This window comes from Emys orbicularis, chromosome 10 (assembly GCF_028017835.1).
Source record: "Emys orbicularis isolate rEmyOrb1 chromosome 10, rEmyOrb1.hap1, whole genome shotgun sequence".
In the NCBI taxonomy this organism is placed as follows: domain Eukaryota; kingdom Metazoa; phylum Chordata; order Testudines; family Emydidae; genus Emys; species Emys orbicularis.
This window is the reverse complement of record NC_088692.1, coordinates 8,786,935-8,811,447: the sequence shown is the minus strand read 5'-3', so window position 1 is coordinate 8,811,447 and position 24,513 is coordinate 8,786,935. Positions and strand designations below refer to the sequence as shown.

The 24,513-nt window shown below is 47.4% G+C and overlaps 1 protein-coding gene across 1 annotated transcript in view; it reads left to right on the top strand.

The window, feature by feature from the left end:
* Positions 1-20,891, top strand: part of LOC135884234 (myosin-16) — a 46,760-nt gene extending 25,869 nt beyond the window's left edge. The window contains exons 24-42 of the mRNA XM_065411491.1: positions 417-503; positions 701-846; positions 2,274-2,364; positions 3,857-3,913; positions 4,731-4,817; positions 5,481-5,726; positions 5,990-6,107; positions 6,337-6,464; positions 8,017-8,213; positions 9,352-9,484; positions 11,670-11,886; positions 13,180-13,316; positions 13,470-13,573; positions 14,436-14,628; positions 15,845-16,048; positions 17,785-17,910; positions 19,263-19,433; positions 20,012-20,212; positions 20,688-20,891. Of these exons, the coding sequence (XP_065267563.1) occupies positions 417-503; positions 701-846; positions 2,274-2,364; positions 3,857-3,913; positions 4,731-4,817; positions 5,481-5,726; positions 5,990-6,107; positions 6,337-6,464; positions 8,017-8,213; positions 9,352-9,484; positions 11,670-11,886; positions 13,180-13,316; positions 13,470-13,573; positions 14,436-14,628; positions 15,845-16,048; positions 17,785-17,910; positions 19,263-19,433; positions 20,012-20,212; positions 20,688-20,891 (2,847 nt within the window). The remainder of the gene's footprint in view (positions 1-416; positions 504-700; positions 847-2,273; positions 2,365-3,856; positions 3,914-4,730; positions 4,818-5,480; positions 5,727-5,989; positions 6,108-6,336; positions 6,465-8,016; positions 8,214-9,351; positions 9,485-11,669; positions 11,887-13,179; positions 13,317-13,469; positions 13,574-14,435; positions 14,629-15,844; positions 16,049-17,784; positions 17,911-19,262; positions 19,434-20,011; positions 20,213-20,687) is intronic.
* Positions 20,892-24,513: the final 3,622 nt, after the last annotated feature.

Here is a 24,513-nt window from a genome sequence, read left to right as displayed (position 1 = left end):
TCTCACATCTCTGCTGAGCTAGGAAGAGACTGCTCCTGGGTGGAAAAGATGGTGTGTGGATTAGCCAAGAGCAAACGAGGGCGGTTCTTTTGTAACGAGACATGTTGTCATTGGGCCAGATCCTGCAGGTCTTGCTGACAACTTACACAAAGCTCCCATCAATGTCAGTGGGTGTTTGGCCTGACTGAGGAGGGCTGCAGCTGTATCCCAGGATTATTACTACCATCTACGACCTTTAATAAGACACTATATGAAATTATATGAATCATTAATAAACCTGTTAACCTGATGCGCCTTCACTGAGAGTAACTGGGGTTTTGGATGGTGTTTTTCTTATTGTCAGGACAGGGGTAGCTAGTCTTCCAGCCAACAAAGTGCACCAGCGATGGCCCTTTTCTCTGTCTCTCTCTTCCTAGAAAACTCTAGATGACCTGCAAGCTGAGGAGGACAAAGTGAACCATCTGACCAAGAACAACAGCAAACTTACCACTCAGCTACACGAGGTGAGGACTGGTGGTCTGAGATTGTCATTTCATTCATTACTGTGTGAGGACTTGTTTTTAAAGATTGATACGTTGGGTGCCTCTGATGAGCATCTACCACCCGGGTGTTATCATTACAGAGTGCTTGTCTCTACCAACCCAGCTTTTTCAAATTCTTGTGGCCATGGATTCTCCTCTCCCCTTTTATCTCTGATTAGCTGGAGGACAACTGGGAACAGGAAAAGAAGATCCGTGCCGAGGTGGAGAAGGCCCGACGGAAGGCTGAGGGTGACCTGAAAATGACCATTGAAAACCTCAATGAGATGGAGCGAGCCAAACTGGACTTGGAGGAGGTTGTTAAGAAGTAAGTGTCAGTCCATACGGAATCTCATTGTGTGGCGGATACTCCGCAGTCAAAACAGGGCAGCACCAGGGATCTGATGGCATTAATTATACCTGAAGACCACTTCATTAGAAAATCACTAGTAAGAGTTCCTCTTGGGATCCTAGAAATCCATTACTAACCTAAGGCCAGGAGGAAGTGCTGTCTAATGGTTAGGGCAGAAGACTAGGAGTCAGGACTCCTGGATCTTATTCTCGAATCTTTCTCCAACTCATTGTCTGATCTTTGGTAAGTCAGCCTCTCTATTTTCCCTCTTATAAAATGAGTATAATCATACCTACCTCGATGGGTGTTGTGAGTGTTAACTGATCCTTATTTCTACAAGGCTCTGTGAACAGATAAAAGCTGTCCTAGAAATGCAAAGTATTATCGCTAATTAGATCATTATTATAGTGTCACCACCGACTACTCTAGTGATTGGTCTGCCAGCGTGTCTCTGGCATTCCTCCCCTTCAAAATTAACTTTAAGGATGTAAATTCTCAATTACATATTATCGAAACCACTGCTATTGTTAGTTAAATAGCTAAGTAGCTAAGTAAATGAATACAGCCATTAATTAGTAGGTGCAAAGTGTGATACTGCCAGTCCTAGCAGAGAGCTCAGCAGGAAGTGCAAGGCTGTTGTGCTCCCGTGCAAGGGAAGCTAAGTGCAGACACAAGTAAGGTTAAGCACTAATATCGCTCCTCCACACTGAGTGAATGTATCAGCTCCCCTGGGTGGCCATGCCTTTACCCTCAAGGGTACATAGTAAAAAGGGGGCAGGGAATGGACATGACTGAGGAGAAATGAGCTTAAGTACTGAGGCAATTAGCTATGAATTGCCTACTTAGCCCTCACTCCTGCACAGCCTAGCTCAGGGGTGGCCAACCAGTGGCTTCAGAAGTTAATATGCGGCTCCTTGTACAGGCACCGATTCCGGGGCTGGAGCTACAGGCGCCAACTTTCCAATGTGCCAGGGGGGTGCTAATTGCTCAACCCCTGGCTCGGCCACAGGTCCTGCCCCTACTCCACCCCTTCCCACCCCCTCCCCTGAGCCTGCCATGCCCTCGCTCCTCCCCCTTTCCCCCCAGAGCCTCCTGCATGCCAGGAAACAGCTGATTGGGAGCTGTGGGGAGGGAGGGGGAGGCGCTGATCGGTGGGGCTGCCGGTGGGTGGGAGGCCCCAAGAGCGGGGTGGGGGAGCTGATGGGGGGCTGCTGACGTATTTCTTTGGCAATGTCCATCGGTAAATTCTGGTTCCTTCTCAGGCTCAGGTTGGCCACCCCAGCCTAGAGTCAAGGGTTCCTAGTGGAGTTCTTACCCAGTCCTCTGAACCCTTGTAAAAAGGACCACCCACCATGTGACACCCCCCTCTCACCTGAAGGGGTTTCTTGTGCCTTTTCTTGCAGGCGAGACATGGAAATCAATTCAATCAGTTCTAAGGTGGAAGATGAACAGTCTCTGAATTCCACACTGCAGAGGAAACTGAAAGAACACCAGGTGAGGAATGATCTGACTATTCTCTTGCCCTTTACATCCTATTTCAAGACTGCCCGGTTTTCCTTTGCTAGTATCAAAGGGACTGTCCAAACTCACATGAGAAGTCAATCCACTGGCGTGCTAGGGAGCTGGATTGGCTGTTAGGGACCCATGTCATTCGTGAAAAACTCCTCAAACCAGAGCTCCAATAACACCAAACCTTTGTGGCTAGGGCCAGATTCGCCATTCTGGCCCGTCAGTGTAAACTGGTGTAACTCTGCTGAAGTCAATGAAGCTACTCCAGGTTCAAACCCGTTTAAAGGAGATCACCATCTATCCCCTGGTGGGGTGGGATCTATTACCCATTCTTTACAGGACAAGTACAAATGTCAACTTCCTTTTCTTCTACGGAAATTATTCTAAGAAATCCAGTGCAAAACAGCAATCCAGCTCTTTTAAACTATCCTGTTAAAATGGAGACAAGGCCCTATTGCTCTTTAAGACCTCTCTACTCTTCTCTTCCAGTAAGTCATACAATAGTCGGGTAGCCACTTCCTTTTCCAGGTAAATACATTATGCAAAGCTCAGCTCAGAGGCAGCACCTGTGTGGGTTTTTTTTCAGGGAAATTTTATATATTTTTTTCCCCCTAGCTGCCCTGTCTGAAGCCCCAGGATGTGGAGTCCCTTGCCCTACAACTCACAATGAGTCAGTGGCTCAGTCAGCTCTGAGCTCCGCCCCGTCTTTTGTTCCAGCTACTTGCACTAGACCCTATTTCCTTTTATGGCCGGAAAACTGCAGCCTCCGCTTTGAACTTAAAACTCATCACAGATGTCCTGTCACAATGATGCAGCAAGAAGGAAGGTGATCTAGTGCAGGCACCTCTTGGTCTATTTGTATCTACCACACAAGTATGGCTGGTCAAAAATGTGGCATCGAAACTAAGCACGGGGTCTCCTATGAAGTTTCCCTTCCCCTGACCAAGAGGGGATAAAGTTGTGAATCATGGGAGATGTAGTCCAGCCAGAGACCCCAGCCCATAAGGCACCCAAACTACAATTCCCACAAGGCACGGCGGTGCCCTGCAATATTTCTGGTTTTGGCTGGAATAGTTCAGTTTTCAAATATTTCACTGAAAAGTCAAAATTTGTCATGAAAAAAATGCCCATTTTCTGCCCAACTCTACTAACAAGTTTCCCCATGTAAACTGGTCTTCTTTCCAAGGACCCACTACCTACACGAGATGTGACACTCCTCAGGAATGAGAAGAAAGGCCTGGTGATAATAGGTCTTGAATGTTGGTCTTTTACAGTTTAGCTAGGGCCAAATTCTACAGACCCTTCCCAGGGAAAACTCCCTCAGAAGTTGACAGGTGTTCTGACTGAGTACAGATGTTAGAATTTACAGATGTGTTCATGCAGGTTCTTTCTTATTCCCTCAGCTACTCAGATATAAACACTGGACAGTTTACTGTTGCTTGTCCGATCACTTGATATGCTTGTGTGTGTCTTACAGGCCCGTATTGAGGAGCTGGAGGAGGAACTGGAAGCTGAACGGGCTATGCGAGCTAAGGTAAAAATATCCTTCCAAAGAGAGAAGACTGTATGTTGCAAGTCCCTGATAAAATCAGCAATGGTGTGAAGACCAGTCTTGAACTCTACTTTGCTTTCTGTCCAGCTATCAGTGGGCAGGTGCTCACACCACAAGGACCTACCAGTATGTAGCAGCCCTCTGGTTTGAAATCTGTGTAGACTGAATGGGCCATGAAGCGTGAACTACCTGCCCACTGCAAACAGGAGCCTTGCAATTCAGGGGCTGACCAGTTTGAGGGGAAATCTGTGGCAGAACAGGGTGGATCCCATCCTGGCTTTAATAAAAAAAATCTTCCCTTTTGCTCTTTACGTAAACAGATATGTAACTATGTATGTATCTCGTATAACAAACCTTATATGTGCAATTCCCTAAGCCAATTGTAGGGATTTGACTAATAACTATATTATCAGATCTAGTGATAGCAGAATAATCCACTCTCCAAAAGGATATACTGTAAAAGCATGCCCTACATACAATCTGTGGCTATGAACGGACAGCATGAATACATAACTTTTCCATTTCAGTGTGCTGTACAAATGATAACTTATGAATTTTCCAACAAGCTACGAGGCAGATAAGTATTATTAGTCCCATTGCACAGATGGGGAAACTGAGGCATGGAGGGACTTGCCCATGGACACAGCAGGCACCAACGATTAGCGTTCAGGAATTCCTGGGTCCCACTCCTGAGCTCACTCTGACCGTGGTTTCTGACATAGTCATGCTTTTAAAAAAAGGCCATGGGAGAATTTAGCTTCGTCAGCGAGTAAGAATTTCTTTCCTTCCCTCCCACCAGGTGGAGAAACAGCGCAGCGACCTCTCCCGTGACCTTGAGGATCTCAGCGACAGATTGGATGAGGCCGGAGGTGCCACTACTGCTCAGGTTAGGAACTGACCAGAGAAGGGCATCTGACCCTTTGGTCCCCCTCCTTGAAGAAAGCAAAACATTAGTGAGTTGGGAATATCTCCAGGAGCATTTTCAGAATCTGCACTGAGCTAGTGAGCAGGCAAGATTCTACACCCCCTTGTATCACCAAACCTTTACCAACCCCCAACTCCCCCAAAACCTTCCCCAAGCAGAGTTTGACCCCCAACAGGGACACACGTCAGAAACTCCAGGAAGTCTGCCATGAACTTCACTATTGCTATTAACTTTACATGGACAGCACTCAGAAACTATGGTGATACGTAGCAGTATAAAACCCTTAGATTCTCTGATGAGGAACTCATTTACTAGCATGGAGAAGGGGGGTGGCAGATGACTTGGACAGAGTTTTCGATTGATTCCACAATGAAAACATTTGGACTGAAGTCCAAAGAACGTTTCTGTTTGAACTTCAGCCCGGATGCTTTGCCTTCCGGGGGATCTGTCCTGGTAGCCAGCGGTAAACTCATTAATGAAGTTACACCAGGGTGGAGCTGGTGAAACAAAACAAGACAAAAGGTATCAAAAAGCCTTTCAAACAAAACAGCCCCTTGAGGAACATGCTGAGAATCGGCAGCTCTCCCGATCCTGGTGGATGGTTTGTGCTCTGTCCCTCCGCAGATTGATCAGAATCGCAAGCGTGAGGCCGAGCTGCTGAAGCTGCGGCGTGAGCTGGAGGAGGCAGCCTTGCAAAGCGAAGCCACAGCCTCGACTCTGCGCAAGAAGCACGCAGACTCCATGGCGGAGATGGCGGAGCACGCGGAGAACCTCCAGAGGGTCAAGTCCAAGCTGGAGAAAGACAAGCAGGTCATGAAGGCCGAGATCGAGGACCTCAGCGCCACCATAGAGACCATCCAGAAATCCAAGGTAAGAAGCAAACAGCCAGTGTCTCTGAAACCCAGCAGGGAAACCAGGAGGGCTGCATATGTGCTGAACCCCTTCAATGTCCCCTGAAGCAGAGGCTATTCAGCACCTTGGAGCGCCTGGCCCACATCCCACTCGCCTGGTCCACGCTAGTCATTCCATTAGAATGATAGCTAACGGGACAAACTGGGTGTGCCGGGGAGCAGAACTTGGCCCTTCAAGTCAGACTTTGCTTTTGTATGACTGACCTCACCGTTCATTTACAGCTGAATGCTGACGCCCATGTCCGCAAGCTGGAAGACAACTTGGCTGAGGCCAATTCCAGGCTGGCTGAGATGGAGAAGAACCAGGCTGAAACTAACGCCATCAGGACAAGACTCCAAGGTAAACTCCCTGCTCTCCTTTGACATGTCTGTGCCATACTGTGCCCCACTGGGCCTCCTCTTCCCCTTTTTCCCATCTAGCTCTGGCAGCCCTGTCCCCATCTCCTCTAGCCATCTCTTGCGCTGCAAAGTCTTTCTGGCAAGGTCGTGACAGTCCAGCCTCGTGATCTCTTTCAATTCATGAGGGCAGAATTATTTCATCTCACGCTTGTTTTGCACTTTATTTGTAGCTGAAAACAGTGAACTGAGCCGGGAGCATGAGGAATCTCAGAGCAGGCTTACCCAGATTGCCCGCATGAAGACTACCCTCACCTCTCAGGTGGATGACTTGAAGAGGCAGCTGGATGAAGAATCGAAGGTGTGGATGATAGCCCAAGAGGGGGCTGCTGGCTGGATAGTTGCACTAATTGCCATCCCATGCACTGCTCTCTTCAGAGAAACAAACCTTTTATTGTGTTAATGACTCACTTCTAGCCATGGAAAATCAGCCTGGTCCAATTCATCCCTGGGGTAACAAATAATACCAATTAACAGCAATTTTTATCCATGGATCTCGGTGGTAGGTACCATTAGTCCCATTTTACAGATAAGGAAATGAGACCTAGGGCAGTGGTTCTCAAACTAGGGCCGCCGCTTGTTCAGGGAAAGCCCCTGACAGGCCGGGCTGGTTTGTTTAGCTGCCGCGTCCGCAGGTTCGGCCGATCGCGGCTCCCACTGGCTGCGGTTTGCTGCTCCAGGCCAATGGGGGCTGCAGGAAGCGATGCAGGCCGAGGGATGTGCTGGCCGCCCTTCCTGCACCCCCCATTGGCCTGGAGCGGCAAACCGCAGCCACTGGGAGCCGCGATCGGCCGAACCTGCGGACGCGGGAGGTAAACAAACCAGCCTGGCCCACCAGGGGCTTTCCCTGAACTAGCGGCAGCCCTAGTTTGAGACCACTGACTGTTTTTATAGCCCCGCAGCCCAAGCCCCATCAGCTTGAGCCAGTGATCCGGGCCAGCCGTGCTGCAGGTGCTTTATCACAGTGTAGACAAACCCTCAGAGGTCTTACTTGAGTCAGTGGAAGAACTGAGAATAGAACACGGTTCTCCTGACTCCCCCTTCTATGCCCCAACTACTGGATCTCACGGCAGACGACTCCAGTTGAGTTACACTTGGAACAAATTAGCCTGAAAACTATGGCAATATTTCAAGTACCTCCTCTGCCCTGGAGGCACTCAGCATATTCCGCAGGCAGGCTCCGTTTACTTGGTGCATTGCTCTATTGGTGTATCAGTACATCTCAGTCACGGCAGACGCTGTTTCTCGGCTTAGAATGAGCACAGAATGGGTTTTCCATGGTAAATCAAGTGAAACACCACGCCAAAGCGTTGAGAATGGTGCAAGGCCAAATTCTGCTCTCCGTTCTATGAGTGCATGTGCAACTCATTCGCGGCAAAGCAGTAACACCTATGTACGGAGAGTGGAAACTGGCCCCGTGACTGTGAATGTATTTGTATTTCTGGCCTGAAATGTTTCTAACAGGCTCAGAACTGAGTTGTTCCATCTGAGCACCGAAAGGCCAGGAAGTTACTCCAGTGCCTTCATTAACATAAGAACAGCTATCGTGCGTCAGACCAAGGTTCCATCTAGCCCAGTATCCTGTCTGCCAACAGTAGCCAATGCCAGGTGCCCCAGAGGGAATGAACAGAGGCAAGTGATCCATCCCCCTGTCGTCCACTGCCAGCTTCAGGCAAACAGAGGCTAAGGACGCCCAGAGCATGGGGTTGCCTCCCTGTCCATCCTGGCTAATAGCCATTGATGGACCTATCCTCCAGGAATGTATCTAGTTCTTTTTTGAACCCTGTTATAGTTTTGGCCTTACTTTGTGCTCCCAAAGGACAAGTAACTCATGGTGGTTTTGGTATCTCCAGTCCCGTAGCACCGCTGTCGTGAGCCTGGCCAACACAAAACATGATCTGGACCTGATAAAAGAGCAGCTGGAGGAAGAGCAAGAGGGCAAAGCCGAGCTGCAACGCCTGGTCTCCAAACTCAACACCGAAGTCACGACGTGGAGGACCAAATACGAGACGGATGCCATTCAAAGAACTGAAGAGCTGGAAGAGACCAAGTGAGCATTCGGCTTTCAAGGCGCCGGAGAGGGGATGGGGGTAGCCAGGGCCAGTATTCAGGTTGGCTGTGGAGCGAGTCAGAGTTTAGGGCTGTGAGCTTGTGGGGCTCCACTTGAAAAAGCTGAAGAGGAAGCGAGAGCATCCCGGTCAGGAGGAGAAAGAGGGAATGTTGCCTGTAATAATAAATAAGGGATGCTGAGAGCTAAATCCCCATTGCTGCCTGGTATCAAACACAGCAGACACATTCCTAATAAAGGGCCAGGTTCAGATACCCCTACTCGCACCTGAGCGGTACTTTACTCCTCAGTCAGCCCTCGTGGAGTCAATAGCACTATCACGGGGAAAGGGGCTACCAAACCGGAGTAAGGCACTCCGCCCCGGGGAACTAAGAGATTATCGAAGCTGCACAGGCTAAAAGCGGAGCCCCCTTGCCCGTGGTCCATCTGGAAAGAGCACTGTGAGAATCCATGCCACCACGAGGAGAGCTCTTAGCCTGAAAGCCCCGGTTTACATCTCTTGACTCAGATTGAATAGGTCTGGTTTACTTTAGATTTGATGGACCGGGCATTGGCTGAGGGGGAAAAGGGGACAATTTACCTTTCCCCTCTTTGCAGTCCTACTCCTTGAGACCCCTATGTGCCAGGCCAAGGAGAGCTCAGTGCCAGCAAACCACCCAAGAGCAGAGGTCTGAACGGTGGCCCCGACCACTCCTTCCAGTAGAAGAGACGAGCATGTTGCACACTGTTAAAGGTGCTGCTGGGTCCCTTCTCTGGCATATACCCCCCCAGCAACTCTGGACGTGTTCTCGCCGCGTCAGCAGCAAAACCTTGGAAGAGTCCTGCTGGTGTGGAGCCCTTCCACGCAGACTCAGCCCAGCGTTTATTTGCAAAGCCGAATGGCAGGCACTGTGAAATGCGCCGGATTGAAATTTAACGCTGCAAAACCAATAAACTAAGCGGTGCGCATGCCATTCACAGATAAGACAGTACCATTCTCAGTCAGGCTTCTGCAGACCTCCTGACCTTGGTAGGTCCCTCTGAAGGCTAAAACAGTGAACGTGTCTGAGGAGGGAACGGATGGGCAAGCCTCTCTCCCTCCGCTTTCTTCAGCTTACGCTTTAAAACCTTCCACCCTCAGGAGAAAGCTGGCTGCTAGGCTCCAGGTGGCAGAGGAGACAGCCGAAGCTGCCCAAGCCCGGGCCGCCAGCATGGAGAAAACCAAGCAGAGGCTTCAGATAGAAGTGGAAGACCTTACTCTTGACCTGGAAAAGGTAAGGGACCTGATAATGCAAAGATGGATTCCTTCAACATATGTCTGAACAAAACATCCCAGGAAACCCTAGAACCTGATTTAAAGCCCACTGAAGTCCCTCTGTCAATTTCCATGGACTTTGGGCCAGGCCCCTCATTCACATGATTTTTATGGTCTCTACTGAGTTTATTAAAGTAAAGACAAAATCTTGCATTACCAGCAGTAGCAAGGCACTAGACGTATCCCACTGTGTGAAAGCCCAGAGCAGGGGTTGGCAACCTTTCAGAAGTGGTGTGCCGAGTCTTCATTTATTCACTCTAATGTAAGGTTTCGCGTGCCAGTCATACATTTTAACGTTTTTAGAAGTTCTCTTTCTACAAGTCTATAATATAGAACTAAACTATTGTTGTCTGTAAAGTAAATAAGGTTTTTAAAATGTTTAAGAAGCTTCATTTAAAATTAAATTAAAATGCAGAGCCCCCCGGACCGGTGGCCAGGACCCGGGCAGTGTGAGTGCCACTGAAAATCAGCTCGCGTGCCGCCTTTGGCATGCTTGCTATAGGTTGCGTACCCCTGGCCCAGAGGATAGTCACAGACATTCCATATGGACATACAGCATGTTCCTTTCAGTCAGGCTAATTAACCAGCTTCCAGTAGCAGCAAAAGCAAGAGTCCATCTGGCCAGACAGCCCATCCTAGCTGCAGCACCAGGTAACCCTCTCCGAAGCCTGTGTCTACAATGCCATTGTCCTTCGCATTTGCCAGTGTTGGACCGCCACTGTTTGCAGCAACGGTGGGAATGCTAGTGTGGACTGGCCACTGGTGTTTTAATCATCATGTCATCTAGCCCTGCAGTGAAAACACTAGTGACTGGTGCTGCCGGTTTACGCTAGCGTTTCCACCTTTGCCACCACTAGTCTAGATGCACCAATAACAGTGCAATGGTGGGAAATGGGAATAAAAATGCTAGTTAAATCAGGACTACGGGGTGCTCCAAAGCCCAATAAACTAAATGGGAGTTTTTCCAATGACTGCAATGGGCTTTGGATCAGGCCGTAGGAGCAGACAACCCTACCTCACTGTGTTACATCCATGGACGGTGGGTGACTCGCCGGCTCGGGAAGGCTAGCCCCTCCCGCCCTCCTTCCCCTGATGGAGCCCAGAGCGCCCCCCCCCCCCGTGGCTACCAGCCCGCCCCCCCAGCATGCTGGGCAGGCGGCGCGTGGCTCCCCCAACCCCACGCCGCCAGCCCACCCCTCCAGCACAGGGCGGGCAGCCCCAGCAGCCTCCCCCCCCCGCCCCAGCACTGGGTAGTGCAGCCCCAGCGCTTGGGGGGGCCCCCTAACGCTGGGTGACCCCAGCCACCCCAAGTCCCAGCCTGCTTCCTGTAGAGTTGCCAACCCTTCAGGACTGGCCTGGAGACTCCACGAATTAAAGATTAATCTTTAATTAAAGATTATGTCATGTGATTAAATCTCCAAGAATACGTCCAACCAAAATTGGCAACCCTATTTCCTGGAGAGGAGCAGCCAGCCTGCCTGGGCTGGGGCCAAGAGGGAAGGGCAAGCATAGCCTTCTGGGCGGAGCATGGGCGGGGCCACGCTGGGCTGGTTGGGGAGGCACAGCCTCCCTCAGCCTACGATATGCACTGCCCATGGTTACATCCCTGGGGCAAAGGGGTGTTTTGCTATCATTTCCCTCTAATGAAGCTCGGCTTTGGGTAGTAAGAATGCAAGGCGTATTCATGATTAAAAGCCATAAAGCTCCAGGAAAGAAAAATACCCTGTTATCCTTTCCCTTTTATGGTGATTCAGTTTAACACAATCTAAAATTGCCTTGGATAGCATCTTGTTGGCAACTGAAGCCAAAATGCTTTCGAAAGAGCCACAGTAGTCGACCACAAGAATTCCCACCAGCGCATCTGTACGCGATATGTCTGAAATGGGAAACATTTGCTCCCCTATAACCGCAGAATTGAGGGAGGCCATCACACTGAAAGCAACTTGGTGGTCTTGCCAAATTCCTAGCAGCAGGGAAAGAAAGCCAAGCAAATATTTTAATCATCCATTCAGAATGACTAAGAGGAACTCTGCCAGTCACTAGAGCTGCTGCCAATTTAACCGTGACTAGCTGGCAGGACATGCAGAGAAATGATGTGTAAAGAAAAACTTGTCTGCCGTGAATGCTTGGCTTTCTGCTTGCAGGCCAATGCTGCTTGTGCTGCCCTGGACAAGAAGCAAAGGGCCTTTGATAAGATGCTGGCGGAGTGGCAGCAGAAATGCGAAGAGCTGCAGGTGGAGCTGGACAATTCCCAGAAGGATTGCCGCATCTACATGACGGAAAACTTCAAGCTCAAAACTGCCTATGAGGAAGCCCTAGAGCATCTGGAATCTGTTAAGAAGGAAAACAAGACCCTCCAGGGTAAGCACTGATTCCATGTAAAAACAACCTCCACACATCCCCAAAGCCCCTGATTTACACAGAATGATGGGCTGTAGCTTCTCCCAGCTGATACTCATGTTCTCTTTGTGCATGTATTTCTGATGACATTCCAAATGATGGGCCAAATTCTGCTCTTGGGGTGAAATTCACCAACTCACTGACACCTCCCCACGCACAAACACAAAGTAAATTGTGAAAGTAACGTAGATAAATGTATAGTGCTGGGGGGGGGGACACAAGAGGGGCTCAGGAGACAGGAAGATTGTGCTGCGGGTCAGTTGCCTCTTGGTGGCCACTGGTCTAAAGTAGGGGCCATGACCCCTGTGCATCCCTTGGGTGGGGGGTTATCATCACGAGAACCAGATAATAGGGGGAATGATGGACTAGTGGTTAAAGCAATCAACTAGGATACATGAGGCTTGGATTCCATTCCCAGCTCTGCCACGGAGTTTTCTGTGATCTTGAGCCAGTCACTTAATCTCTCTTTGCTTCAGTTTCCCCGTCTGTAAAATGGGGCAAATGACACTGACCTTCCTGCCAGGGGTATTGTGAGGATAACTCCATGAATATTTGGGAGGAGTTATGACCCTCTGGCAGTGTGGCCCACAGAAAATAAATAATGATGGACTCAGTGGCACAGCCCTGATACTCCCTGCCCCCTCCATCCTTTGCTCCAGCCTACAGTGGCTGGCACAGAGCCCAGACCGTGTGAAGTCTTGTTTTCACTTAGGAAGAGCAACCATTTGAGAGGAGGGAGGAAGAAGCAGAGAGAGATTGTGGAGAATTTCTGATGGCTTAATAGGTTTCTCTTTTCCATCTCCCTGAACACAGGCTGCCAACAGGCCTCATTCGGAAATCCAGAGTAACATTTAGAAATGAAAGCAAAGGCCAACTGATTGGAAGTAGAGTCATAGAAATGTAGGGCTGGAAGGGACCTTGAGAGGTCATCTAGTCCAGTCCTGGGTGCTGAGACAGGACAAAGTACACCTAGACCATCCCTGACAGATATTTGTCTAGCCTGTTCTTAAAAGTCTCCAATGATGGAGATTCCACAACCTCCTTGGGTAACAGATTCCAGTACTTAATTATCCTTATAGTGAGAAAGTTTTTCCTACTATCTAACTGAAATCTCCCTTGCTGCAGATTGTTGATCGCTTGACTGGAACTATCTCAAGCCATTTTCTTTCAAAGGATCAGTACGGGTGGCACTTGTTAAAAGTTCCCAGTCCTGGAATACACCCATCACATGAAATCTCCATTTTTCTTCCTCAGAGGAGATTAAGGATCTGATTGACCAGTTGGGTGAGGGAGGAAGAAGTGTACATGAGCTACAGAAGATAAAGAAGAAGCTGGAGGTTGAGAAGGATGAACTGCAGATGGCGCTAGAGGAAGCAGAGTCTTCCCTGGAGGTAATAATTGTATCCAGTTCTGACAATTACACACATGAGGGGGACACATCAGACTAGTTCATAACCTGCTGGCCATATTCCAGCAGATAAGTTATACAGATTTTACCTCTTAAAAACCATTCAGTCACACCTCTATTGTATGTTTGCTGGCAGGTTGAAGAAAGCAAACTGATCCGTATTCAGCTTGAACTAGCTCAGGTGAAAGCTGACATTGACAGAAGAATCCATGAGAAGGAAGAGGAATTTGAAGCTACAAGGTATGGAATATTTAAGTGCTCAAAGATACACACTCAGAGCTTTTTGACTCAATATGCAGTGAGGAGGTGTAAGGTCCCAATATGAATATTCTTTCATTCAATGAAAGAAGCCCACATTTGCTTGGGTGATCTGTTGGATTTGACCTGATCTAGTGGCTGTATTACCAAGGGATCTTGTGTTAACATTAAGAAGCAAGTGATTGTAGGAGATTCTGGGTCAAATCCAGCTCTCTGTTACAGCTGCGTGGTGTCACCGAAGTCCAAGATGTTGCGCTGCATAACTAAGAACAAAATCTGGCTCATAATACATTTCTTAGTTACCATCAGAACAGACTTCTGCTTCAGAACTTACGCCAGTCTCTATTAGAGTAGGATGAGACCTAATATGGGAGGCAGATTATCCCACAACCAGGGTTATTACACCTTCCTCTGAGGCTTATGCTGTTGGCTAGTGTCGTAGAGAGAATATTGGACTAGATGGACCTTGGCTCTGAGCCAGCCTAGTAATCCTTAGACGTCTAATGTTCACAAAAGATAAAAAATATTGTATCTCAGGGAAACGTGATAAACCACAATTATCACGTTAAACTCTCAGGATTATTTCCAGTGCTTAGCTACCTCATTGGAGAAGTGTTGGTCCATTTCAAATCTATACTTATTAGTATGAAGTACTCTAAGAAGGAAAGTGTTTGGGATCAGTGTGGCTGCTGGGATCAAGAATCCCATTTTCAGAGAGTTTCTGAAATGATCCCTTTTTATTATTTCATGAACAATCCCTTGGTTTTACCCACCGAAAGCCAAAGGCTGGACTGCACTCAAGTGTAACAGAATGATCCAACTTGTGCTTCATTGGAATCCGCAGGAAAAATCATCAGCGTGCAATTGAGTCTCTGCAGTCAAGTCTGGAGATGGAGGCTAAGGGGCGTGCTGAAGCGCTCAGGCTCAAGAAGAAGATGGAGACGGATCTGAATGAAATGGAAATCCAGCTGGATCACGCCAACAGGAACAACAGTGAGCTTGTCAAGACACTGAAAAAACTGCAGCAGCAGATCAAGGTAAACTGGAGAGGAGGAAGCCGGACCCTGAAGGGAAAACTCTATCCAGTTACATCTTTTTACATATAATAACTCTAGGCAGTGGAATATACAGCCTTGTTTAGAGAGACTCTGTCAGGTCACATTTGCCCCCAAATTCAGGTTTTGTAAGCAAAGGATGTAAATCAGGAGTAACTTCATCCAAATCAATGGGGTACAACTGTTGTGAGAGAAAAACCAGGCGCACGGGCTTTTACAAAACCTCAGACCAGCAGAAATATTTCCATGCAATTAAAAAAAATTGCAATGAAAACGGTTTTGTTTTTAATAGACAGTGCCCTGCAGTGTTTGGAAACCAAAGAGTGCTTCATCACTCCAGTGCAGGTGAACCTGAAAGTGAAATTGACTAGAAATCAACTGAAGTGAAAAGTGAAACTTACCAGTCTGTTTTCTTTGTCCAAGCTCAGAGAACTGCAAAAAGGATACAAACAGCATAAAAAGGGCAAACCAAATTTAGATTAAAAAATTAAAAAAAAAAAAAAACCTTTAAAGGCCAGATCCTCAGCTGGTGTAAACTGGTGTCACCGCAGCTGAGGATGTGACTCTAATAATAACCTAGTCCGGGGTCCTCAAACTTCATTGCACCGCGACCCCCTTCTGACAAGAAAAATTACTACATGACCCCAGGAGGGGGGCCTGAAGCCTGAGCCCATCCAAGCCCCACCCCCTGGGTGGGGGACCAAGATCGAAGCCCAAGGGCTTCAGTCCCAGGCAAGGGGCCTGTAATCTGAGCACCAGTGCCCTCGGGCTTCAGCTTCGGCCCCAGGTAGTGGGGCTCGAGCTTCGGCTTTGGCCCCAGCAAGTCTAAGCCAGCCCTGGAGACTCCATTAAAATGGGGGCGCGACCTACTTCGGGGTCTCAACCCACAGTTTGAGAACCACTGACCTAAGGTGGTGTAACAGCATTGAAAAGTACATTTGTTTTCGTTTTTTAAATATGTGGGCCTTATTTTGCTCTTTGACACTGGTGCAAATCAGGACTAACTCCACTGAAGTCAAAGAAGTTGCACTGGTGTAAAGCAGGCATAGGTGACATCAGAATCAGACATCATGATTTTTAACTGGACAATGTCCCTTTAAAAAATAGGAGAAAAGCAAAGGAGATGGGTGGGCCGTCTTGTACTTCGCAGCTTCCTCTGCATGCTTCTTAATCATACTGATCCCTCTTTTGCCTTCAGGATCTTCAGATTCAGATGGATGAAGATGCTCGCCAGCACGAGGAACTCCGGGAACAGTACAACCTCCAGGAACGCCGCCTCAGCCTGACACAGACAGAGCTGGAAGAAATGCGCGCTGGGCTGGAGGGCAGCGAGCGCTCTCGCAAACTCCTGGAGCAGGAGCTGATAGAGATCACTGAGAGGCACAACGAAATCAATGTCCAGGTGAAAACAAATACCACACTCTTGATACAGGGTCGTTGTACTGTTTGCTCCGCTGCTGGCATTAAAATGCTGTCGTGCTTGATGAGAATGTACTGCACTGTAAAGAAAATGTTATGAAAGAATAAATAAAAATCCGATTGATTTTATTAGAGCCAAATATAGCAGCAAAACTCCCAGTGACTTCAGTGACAGCCTGAGTAAGGATTGCAGGATTCGACCCATAAAGAATTAAATATGATATTACTCCTTATGGGGAAAGTCCTATAGAATTTACGATGAACTCTACCAAGAGGGTTGTATGGATATTACACTAAGGATGGGATATTCGAAAATGCTCAGCGTTGGCCCAAGTCTATGATCCATTGACGCCAGTGGGGGCAGAGTTAGGACAATGCTGAGTGCTTTTGAAAATGCCACTCTAAAAATCTATAGGGTGAAATGCTGGCTCCACTGAAGTCAATGTGAATTTTGCCATCGGCTTCACTGGTGTCAGGATTTTACCCCTAGAATTTAATGAAGAGTGAGATCCATTTGACTGAAATTTTAAACCATCCTACAGAATGCAAAGACAATGATGTCCTATAGGATTCTGTGTGCTGGTTTCAAAATTCTAGAGATGGTTTATCATTATTTATTACATTCTCTAGGCCTTTTTCCATAAAGGATGGACTAAATGTGCAAAGGATTTCCAAAGAAGGGGAAGGTCTACAAGATAAACTGCTGGAAAGGACTAATAATAGAGAGAAGCATTTGCATACTGAGATGATGATGGGACTTTGTTCATCTAAACAGATGTAAATGCCACTTTTTATCAGAGACATAAAAAATATAACAAATACATTTACTTGTAACTGATGCTCAAAGGCTAAATTTTCGGCAGCTAAACTGCTGTATTTATGTCTCATAGTCTTCCTGATGCTTGCTTGTTATACAGAACTAATATTGCACAGTGCTTGCATTGTACTCTACAGCAGGGGTAGTCAATTATTTTTTTGTCAAGGTCCAAATTTTTTGGTCAAGGTATAATCAAGGTTTAGACTCCAGAGAAAATAATACAAAATAACAGTAACAATAATAATAAAAAGATTTCAGGGACCATTCAAAAGTGTCTGGTGGTCCGGATTTGGCCCGTGGTCTGCCTATTGACTACCCCTGCTCTACAGTATTGTGGTACATAGACTTGATGCTGTAGTACTGAAGATCTTGAAAGTCTATACAATGCATTTGTTTGGTTATTTAGTAATGTTTCTAGGTATAATTGTCTTAGCATTTGGGCTCCTTACAAAAAATCTTAAACTATACACATTGGCAAACATTGTGATTAGCTGTAGGATTTTCAGATTTCCCATGAGGCAAAAGATACACGTAGGCTGTAAGTTCTTTGCACAGCAATTCTGTGTGTGTGTGTGTGTGTGTGTGTGTGTGTGTGTAGAGTGCCTATAGACAAAAATGTCTGGATGCTACTGCAATATAACTTTGAAATAATAATACACACACATGCACACAAATACAATGAAGCAGGATTAAAATCAAACCCTTTCGTAGACAAAGGGATATGACGCATGAAACAAGATTGGTTACCAAGGAAAATCTTTCCGATATAAAAGTAAAATAAACATACAGGGCCAAATGCATCCCTAGTTTCAAGCCAGCAAAGTGCCAAGTCATCTGCTCAAAGATCAAGTTATAGCCCACAAAGCTAGGCTGGGTCACTGAGTCTTCCCTCCTCCCTCCAGAACCAAAGCCTGCTGGTGATAAAGCGCAAACTGGAGTCTGACCTTATGCGCATTACAAGTGAACATGAGGAGATGATCAGCGAGTTCCGAGCGGCCGATGAGCGAGCCAAGAAAGCCGTGGCTGATGTAAGTTGCACCCGGCCCTCAGTGATGGTCCCTAGAAGCCGGGGGCGGGGGGGGGGGGGAGGTTGTATATTCTGCTCTTTCCTACACTGCTCAATTTTGAAGTGCATTGTTACTGATCAATCTTAGCACTTACGTAGCATTTCCCATTCGCAACGGGCTGTGCACACATCAGCTCGTCTGTCCACCAAGATGGCAAAAAGAGACTTGGAGAAATCCACTGCTGTTCTGTCCCCCTGCTAGGGAAGGGATCTGCTGCATTACTGATGGCGTCCTGGGGAGCTCCTCCATTTTCCCTTCTGTTTTGTCCCCGCTTTCCTCAAGGCTTAATATTGAAACTATCATGCTTCCAACCAAAGACTGGACACCCTCCCCCGTAGCCTGTCAATGCCATTCATAATTGGCATGGAAAGCAGAAGAGTGGCCAATGTTGAGTACATTTCTCAGTTGGCACTTAACAATTGACACCTTAGAAATTCCATAGATAGCTGTAGAGTTAATGCTCAGTATTTCCTCCTGAAAAAAGGCTGAACATTCTGCCTTCTTTATGCTCTCAGCTATTGCTTGTTCATACAGCACCTTACCTAGACCCTGGGGCAAGAAACCCAGGCTGGACCCTGCTCCCAGAGGCTCCCTCCTGCTCCCAGCTCCGAACCTTGGCTGTCATGTCAATTTCATGGCTGGGAGCTGTGAAACTGACAAGGCTGTCTGGCTTCTGGAGGGGAGTGGACATTGGGGGGAGAAGTCCTGGGTAGCTTCCTCCCGTTCCCAGTGGGGAACATGGAGTGGTGGGGGGCAGCCCGCCAGGAGCCTGTGGGGCAGCCAGGCTCACGGCTCTCAGCTTCCACACTGCCCCTCTTAGGTCGGTGGAAACGCTCCTGGTGAGGACACGCACCACCAATCCAAGGAGGGTAGTCTGGATATGCACCACCGCAGTAATTATTGCGGGGCCTGTAAGTCGACCTAATATAAGTTGACTTATGTTTCTAGTGTAGACATACCCTATGGTATGTTCTAATCTCTCTTCTTCCCAGGGGAGGATGGAAAGCATAAGCACTGGATTGTCTATAGGCAGAAATTACTGTCTTAATAAGAGGGATGGGTAATATCTTATACTATACCCCTGTGATAGTAAGCAAGCGCAAATCTCCTGGCTTGAGGCCTGATCCAAAGCCCATTGAAGTCAATGGGAGCCTTTCCATTAGAGAGGCAAACTGTGATGCATAGAACAGACTTCTAGATCCTGCAAAAATTCCCCATATGGCAGCATATGGACATCAGGTCTAAATATCCTAGTTTCCAATGCTCAGTATAAATAGTCTGTGCTGACAAGCTGTTTCTTACCCTCCTCTTAGGCTTCCCGCATGGCAGAAGAGCTGCGTCAGGAGCAGGATCACTGCATGCACCTGGAAAAGATCAAAAAGAACTATGAAATCACAATAAAAGACCTGCAAATCAAGATGGAAGAGGCTGAGCAGTTGGCCCTGAAAGGAGGAAAACGTACTATCATGAAACTTGAGACCCGGGTAAGAAAAACTGGATAGATCTACTCCAAAAAATTCTTCCAACACCGCCGTCCAACCCTTCCCTGACCTGAGCTTTAGTACTCGGGAGAAATATTTGGGGGGGGGGGGGGAAAGGAATGTTTTTATTAAAGGGCCAGTGTATCCCAGATAGATTAAACTAAATTAAAGAGAGAAAATAATAGCAAAATATATTCTAGAGAAATTAAAATCCACCCAGGCCATACTCAGCCCACTGCAATGCAATGAAAGGTCAGTGCTGCTCCTCTGTGTCATATGCAATGTCTGGTTGGATCCTAAATGTCCTTGGCTATAACTCTAGGGCATATTATCATTAGCCAAGCCATCTCTCTGTCGAGCATCCCAACGATGGGTCCTCCTGGCCCCAGTTCACACAAAGTCCTATTATATCCAGTGATATGTTTCATTGGGATTCTTTTCATATTTATTGCAACTGAAATACCCCTGCATCAGTAAATAAAAACTTTCCAGATTCTTAGTGTGACTCCAGATCTCCATGTCCATCATGCTAAACACAATCAGTACTAACGTATCCTGCTGGGTTTTTACCTCCTTTTCAGATTAAGGAACTGGAAACGGAGCTAGATTCCGAACAGAAGCGTCACGTGGAGACGGTGAAAACTCTGCACAAGAATGAACGCCGCCTGAAAGAGCTGATCTTCCAAACAGACGAGGACCACAAAACCAACCAGCGCATGCAGGAGCTTGTGGAGAAGCTGCAGAACAAGCTGAAGATTTACAAGAGACAAATTGAGGAGGCCGTATGTACCCCAGACTGTAACTCTCCCCTCTGGTGTGCACACAATAATATCTACCACATAAGTTGCATCTTCAAAAGAAACATAACCTGAAATACGTGTTCATCAGTAGCATTAGCACCTCCAGTCGTCAGCTCCTGTTTTATGCTCCCTTTTTCTGCCATCACTGATAATACAAGCCCCAACCTACCTATAAAAAGAGAGCCACCTAAAAACCCACCTGCCTTATCCTTTGCAAAAAATCAGATTAATGCATGTTGTCATCTCAACCTCTTGCAGTCTGTTGGCCGCCCTCACAAGTTACCTCCAATATCTGGGGGGATGTGTGTGTAAAATGTATTTATTCTTGGTCCAACAGTTTACTAGACACTTTGCCTGATTGGTTGTATTGAAGGAATACAGGTCAGAGCCATTTTGTGCCGGCATTGTCTGATATATAGACTTAAAAAAAATAAGCCAAATCTTCTCATGTCCGCAGGAGGAGCAGGCTAACCAGAGCATCGCAAAGTACAGAAAGACGGTGCACGAGCTGGATGATGCAGAGGAAAGGGCTGGAATGGCTGAATCGGCACTAAACAAATTGCGCACCAGGCACCGTGTCTCAGCGAGCAAGGGATTCACCTCTGTGGAGATCATCCAAGTGTCGAAGTCTTCTGCTTCCAAGTCCGCTTCGGGGGAATAGACACCTATGCTCTGAACCTGCAGCTGGTAGGGCTGCATGCCTGGCCTTTTTCAGACAGGGTACTGGGGTGGATTCAGAAACACGGGTTCAGTACTGACCCTGGGTGACTCATTGAATTCACTATGAATGGTGACGGGGCCATTCTGCATGGCTCTGCTGATGTGGGAAGAGGAATTGTGAAATTGAAGAGGACTGTGATGGTTATAGATGCTGTTACAGCCTTAGAATCATGCAGAAGTTCCACTGTAGCTCTTTAGCTCAGAGGCAGTGGGGTTTCTGTCCCCTCCACACCCCTCAAGTAGAACCTATGCTCAAAACCGATATACCTGGCCCGGAGAGGTCAGGATTTGGCCCTATTAAAGGAAATCATTGGCCCGGTCTGAGCATCAGTAGGTTCCAGTGGGTGTTTACATGGATATTGTAGCATTTCTCACCTCTTCCCCTCCTCCCTAGAGAGGCTTTAAAAGATAAAGAAGTTGCTATTGCAATCCAATTTCAATGTCTCTTTCCTTCCAGGGTGACACACATCTTCCCAACAGCTGCCCATTGCAAGATTGCTACCCTAGTGATGAATTGAAAATAGCAGTCTAGAGCCATCAAGAAGACGCCTACAAAGGGAGAGAGAGATGGAAACAAAGAATTACGTGTATCTCTGGGGGGAAAAGAATGATCTGTGTGTTCCCATCACTGGAGAGTTTGAAACCAGTACTTCCCCCGACTGGATTAAACCACAAAATCATATAGGTCTGGCTGTTATCAGTTAAAATGAGTCTGTTTTCATGTGGATTTTACATTTTCATGTCAAGGACGGAAGGTGTAAAGCATTTGGTTGATGTGGGCTGACTCTTGTAAATAATTCCTCACACTAATAGTCTTAATGCATAGTCTTAATAAAGCTTACTGCATGGGAAAGAAACTTGGAGACGCTGCAGGATTGTCTGTTTGTAGGATGACAGTTTGATTCACTGAGACCTCCTGTCCAAAAAAACATTTTTAAACTAAATTCAGCAGCACTGAACCATGTTGGCTAGTGTGCAAGTGTACCAGTTACCTTTACTGGATCAGAATTTCTCAGCTGTGTGTCACGGGTCCTCTAATGCTAACAGTTAAAAGCAGGTTCTCCTTTCACCCGGGGTTTTGGAGAGGAAGGATCTAAGTTCTATCCCTGCTATTGCTCTAAGTTGCTGTGGTACACATCACACTGACACCTATGAAATCCTAGGCCATGGATTCTTTGAAATCCCAATGTATGAGGACTCGCACAGCATTTCCTTTGCTCATTTAACATAAGGGCTGTAGAGATTTTCCAGATCCTTTTGGTGATGAGGTCCCAGCCATGTACTGTTGGGGGCAGTTTTGTGACATCAACAAAAAGGCCCAGCCAATCAGAACATGGCTTTGGACAATCAGTGTCTCCAACCCAGACACTACTATGTACTGGCACACACTCTCCTGGGGTGAAAAAATACAGCATTGTGTGTCTGTATGATACAAGCCCTTGTGACAATGGGTTCAAATGTGTGATGCTTGGGATCAGAGATTTGTGCAGCTAAGGGAGGCGGAAGCAAAGGTGGCTGAACACATGCTGACCCAGCTCCAGTAGCAGCATGGTGGGGGACAGTGGCCGTTCCAAGAAACAGCTGGAGGATTTGTCAAGAACAAATCAATGCCAAACCAACCTGATTTCCTTCTTTGACAGGGTTACTGGCCTAGTGGACAAGGGGGAAGCTGTAGACATGATATATCTAGACTTTAGTAGGGCTTTTGACACAATCCCTTAAGACATTGTCATAAGCAAACTAAGAAACTCTGGTCTAGATTAAATTACTGTAAGGTAGGTGCACAATTGATTTTAAAAACCCTATTCAAAGTGTTGAACGTGTTGCTGTTAAACAGGGAGGGTGTATTTAGTGGGATCCCACAGGGGTCTGTCCTGGGTGTGGTACAAGTCAATATTTTCATTAATGACTTGGATAATGGACTGGGGAATATGCTTTTAAAATTTGCAGATGACGTCAAGCTGGGAGGGGTTGCAAACACTTCGGAGGACAGGATTACAATTCGAAACAAGCTTGACAAAATGGAGAATTGGTCTGAAATCAACAAGATCAAATTCACTAAAGGCAAGTGCAAAGTCCTTCACTTAGGAAGGAAAAATCAAATGCACAACTACAAAATGGGGAATTACTGACTCGGCAGTAGTACCGCTGAAAAGGATCTGGGAGTTATAGGGGATCACAAATTGAATTTGAGTCATCAGTGTGATGCTCTTGCAAAAAGGGAAAATAATATTCTTGGGTATAGTAACAGGAGCGTTGTATGTAAGACACGGGAAGTAATAGCTCCGCTCTACTTTGCACTGGAGTATTATATGACCTCATCTGGAGTATAGTGTCCAGTTCTGGGCACCACACTTCAAGAAAGCTGTGAACAAATTGGAGAGCCCAGAGGAGAGCAACAAAAACTGATAGAAGGTTTAGAAAATCTGACCTATGAGGAAACATTAAAAAAGTGAGCATATTTAATCTACAGGGGGGCCTCATAACAGTCTTCAAATATGCTAAGGCTTGTTGTAAAGAGGACAATGATTGATTGTTCTCTGTGTCCACTGATGGTAGGACAAAAAGTAATCGGCTTAATCTGCAGCAAGGGAGATTTAAGTTAGGTATGAGGAAAACCTCCTATCTATAAGGGTAGTTAAGCACTGGAACCCTTGGAATCCCGGTCATTGGAGCTTTTTAAGAACAGGTTAGACAAACACCTGTCAGGGATGGTCTAGGTATTCTTAATCCCACCTCAGGTAGAGGGATGAACTAGATCAGAGGTTCTCAAAGCCGGTCTGCCACTTGTTCAGGGAAAGCCCCTGGCGGGCCGGGCCAGTTTGTTTACCTGCCGGGTCCACAGGTTCGGCCGATCGCAGCTCCCACTGGCTGCGGTTCGCAGCTCCAGGCCAATGGGCGCTGTGGGAAGTGGCGCGGGCCGAGGGATGTGCTGGCCGCCCTTCCTGCAGCCCCCATTGCCCAGTGGGAACCGCGATCGGCCTAACCTGCGGACGCGGCAGGTAAACATACCGGCCCGGCCCGCCAGGGGCTTTCCCTGAACAAGCGGCGGACCGGCTTTGAGAACCACTGGACTAGATGACATCGTCAGATCCTTTCCAGCCCTACATTTCTACGAATCCCCAACTCTGGGCTTGTCAGCATTACACTTCAGCTGCAGGAGAAATCAGTTGAAACGAGGGAGGGTGATGCCAGGGAGAACGATGCTGCAGCCTCTGAAGAAGCTGCTGCCAGAAACACCAAGCAGCAGCTTCGTTGTCTCAAAGGGAAATGGTGGTGGTGACTTGTGTACTGCTGCACCAAATCAACTGACATCCCTCAGCAGAGCCTGGGACAAACACTGCCACCTGCTGGCTCCTTTGTTCCCCATCCTCGCCCCACCAATCTGCCTCTCTCCCTCCTTCTTCAAAAATCAAACCAGTCAAGCCCCTCCAAGGTGGGGGCAGTGGGAGCCCTGAGGTGTGTGAGGTGGTTGGGAGGGGAGCCTTGAGCTCTCACCCTCATTCTGCCCCCTCTCTGCATTATCCTCCCCAATTCTTCCCCCCTCCCTCCTGCAGTGATCA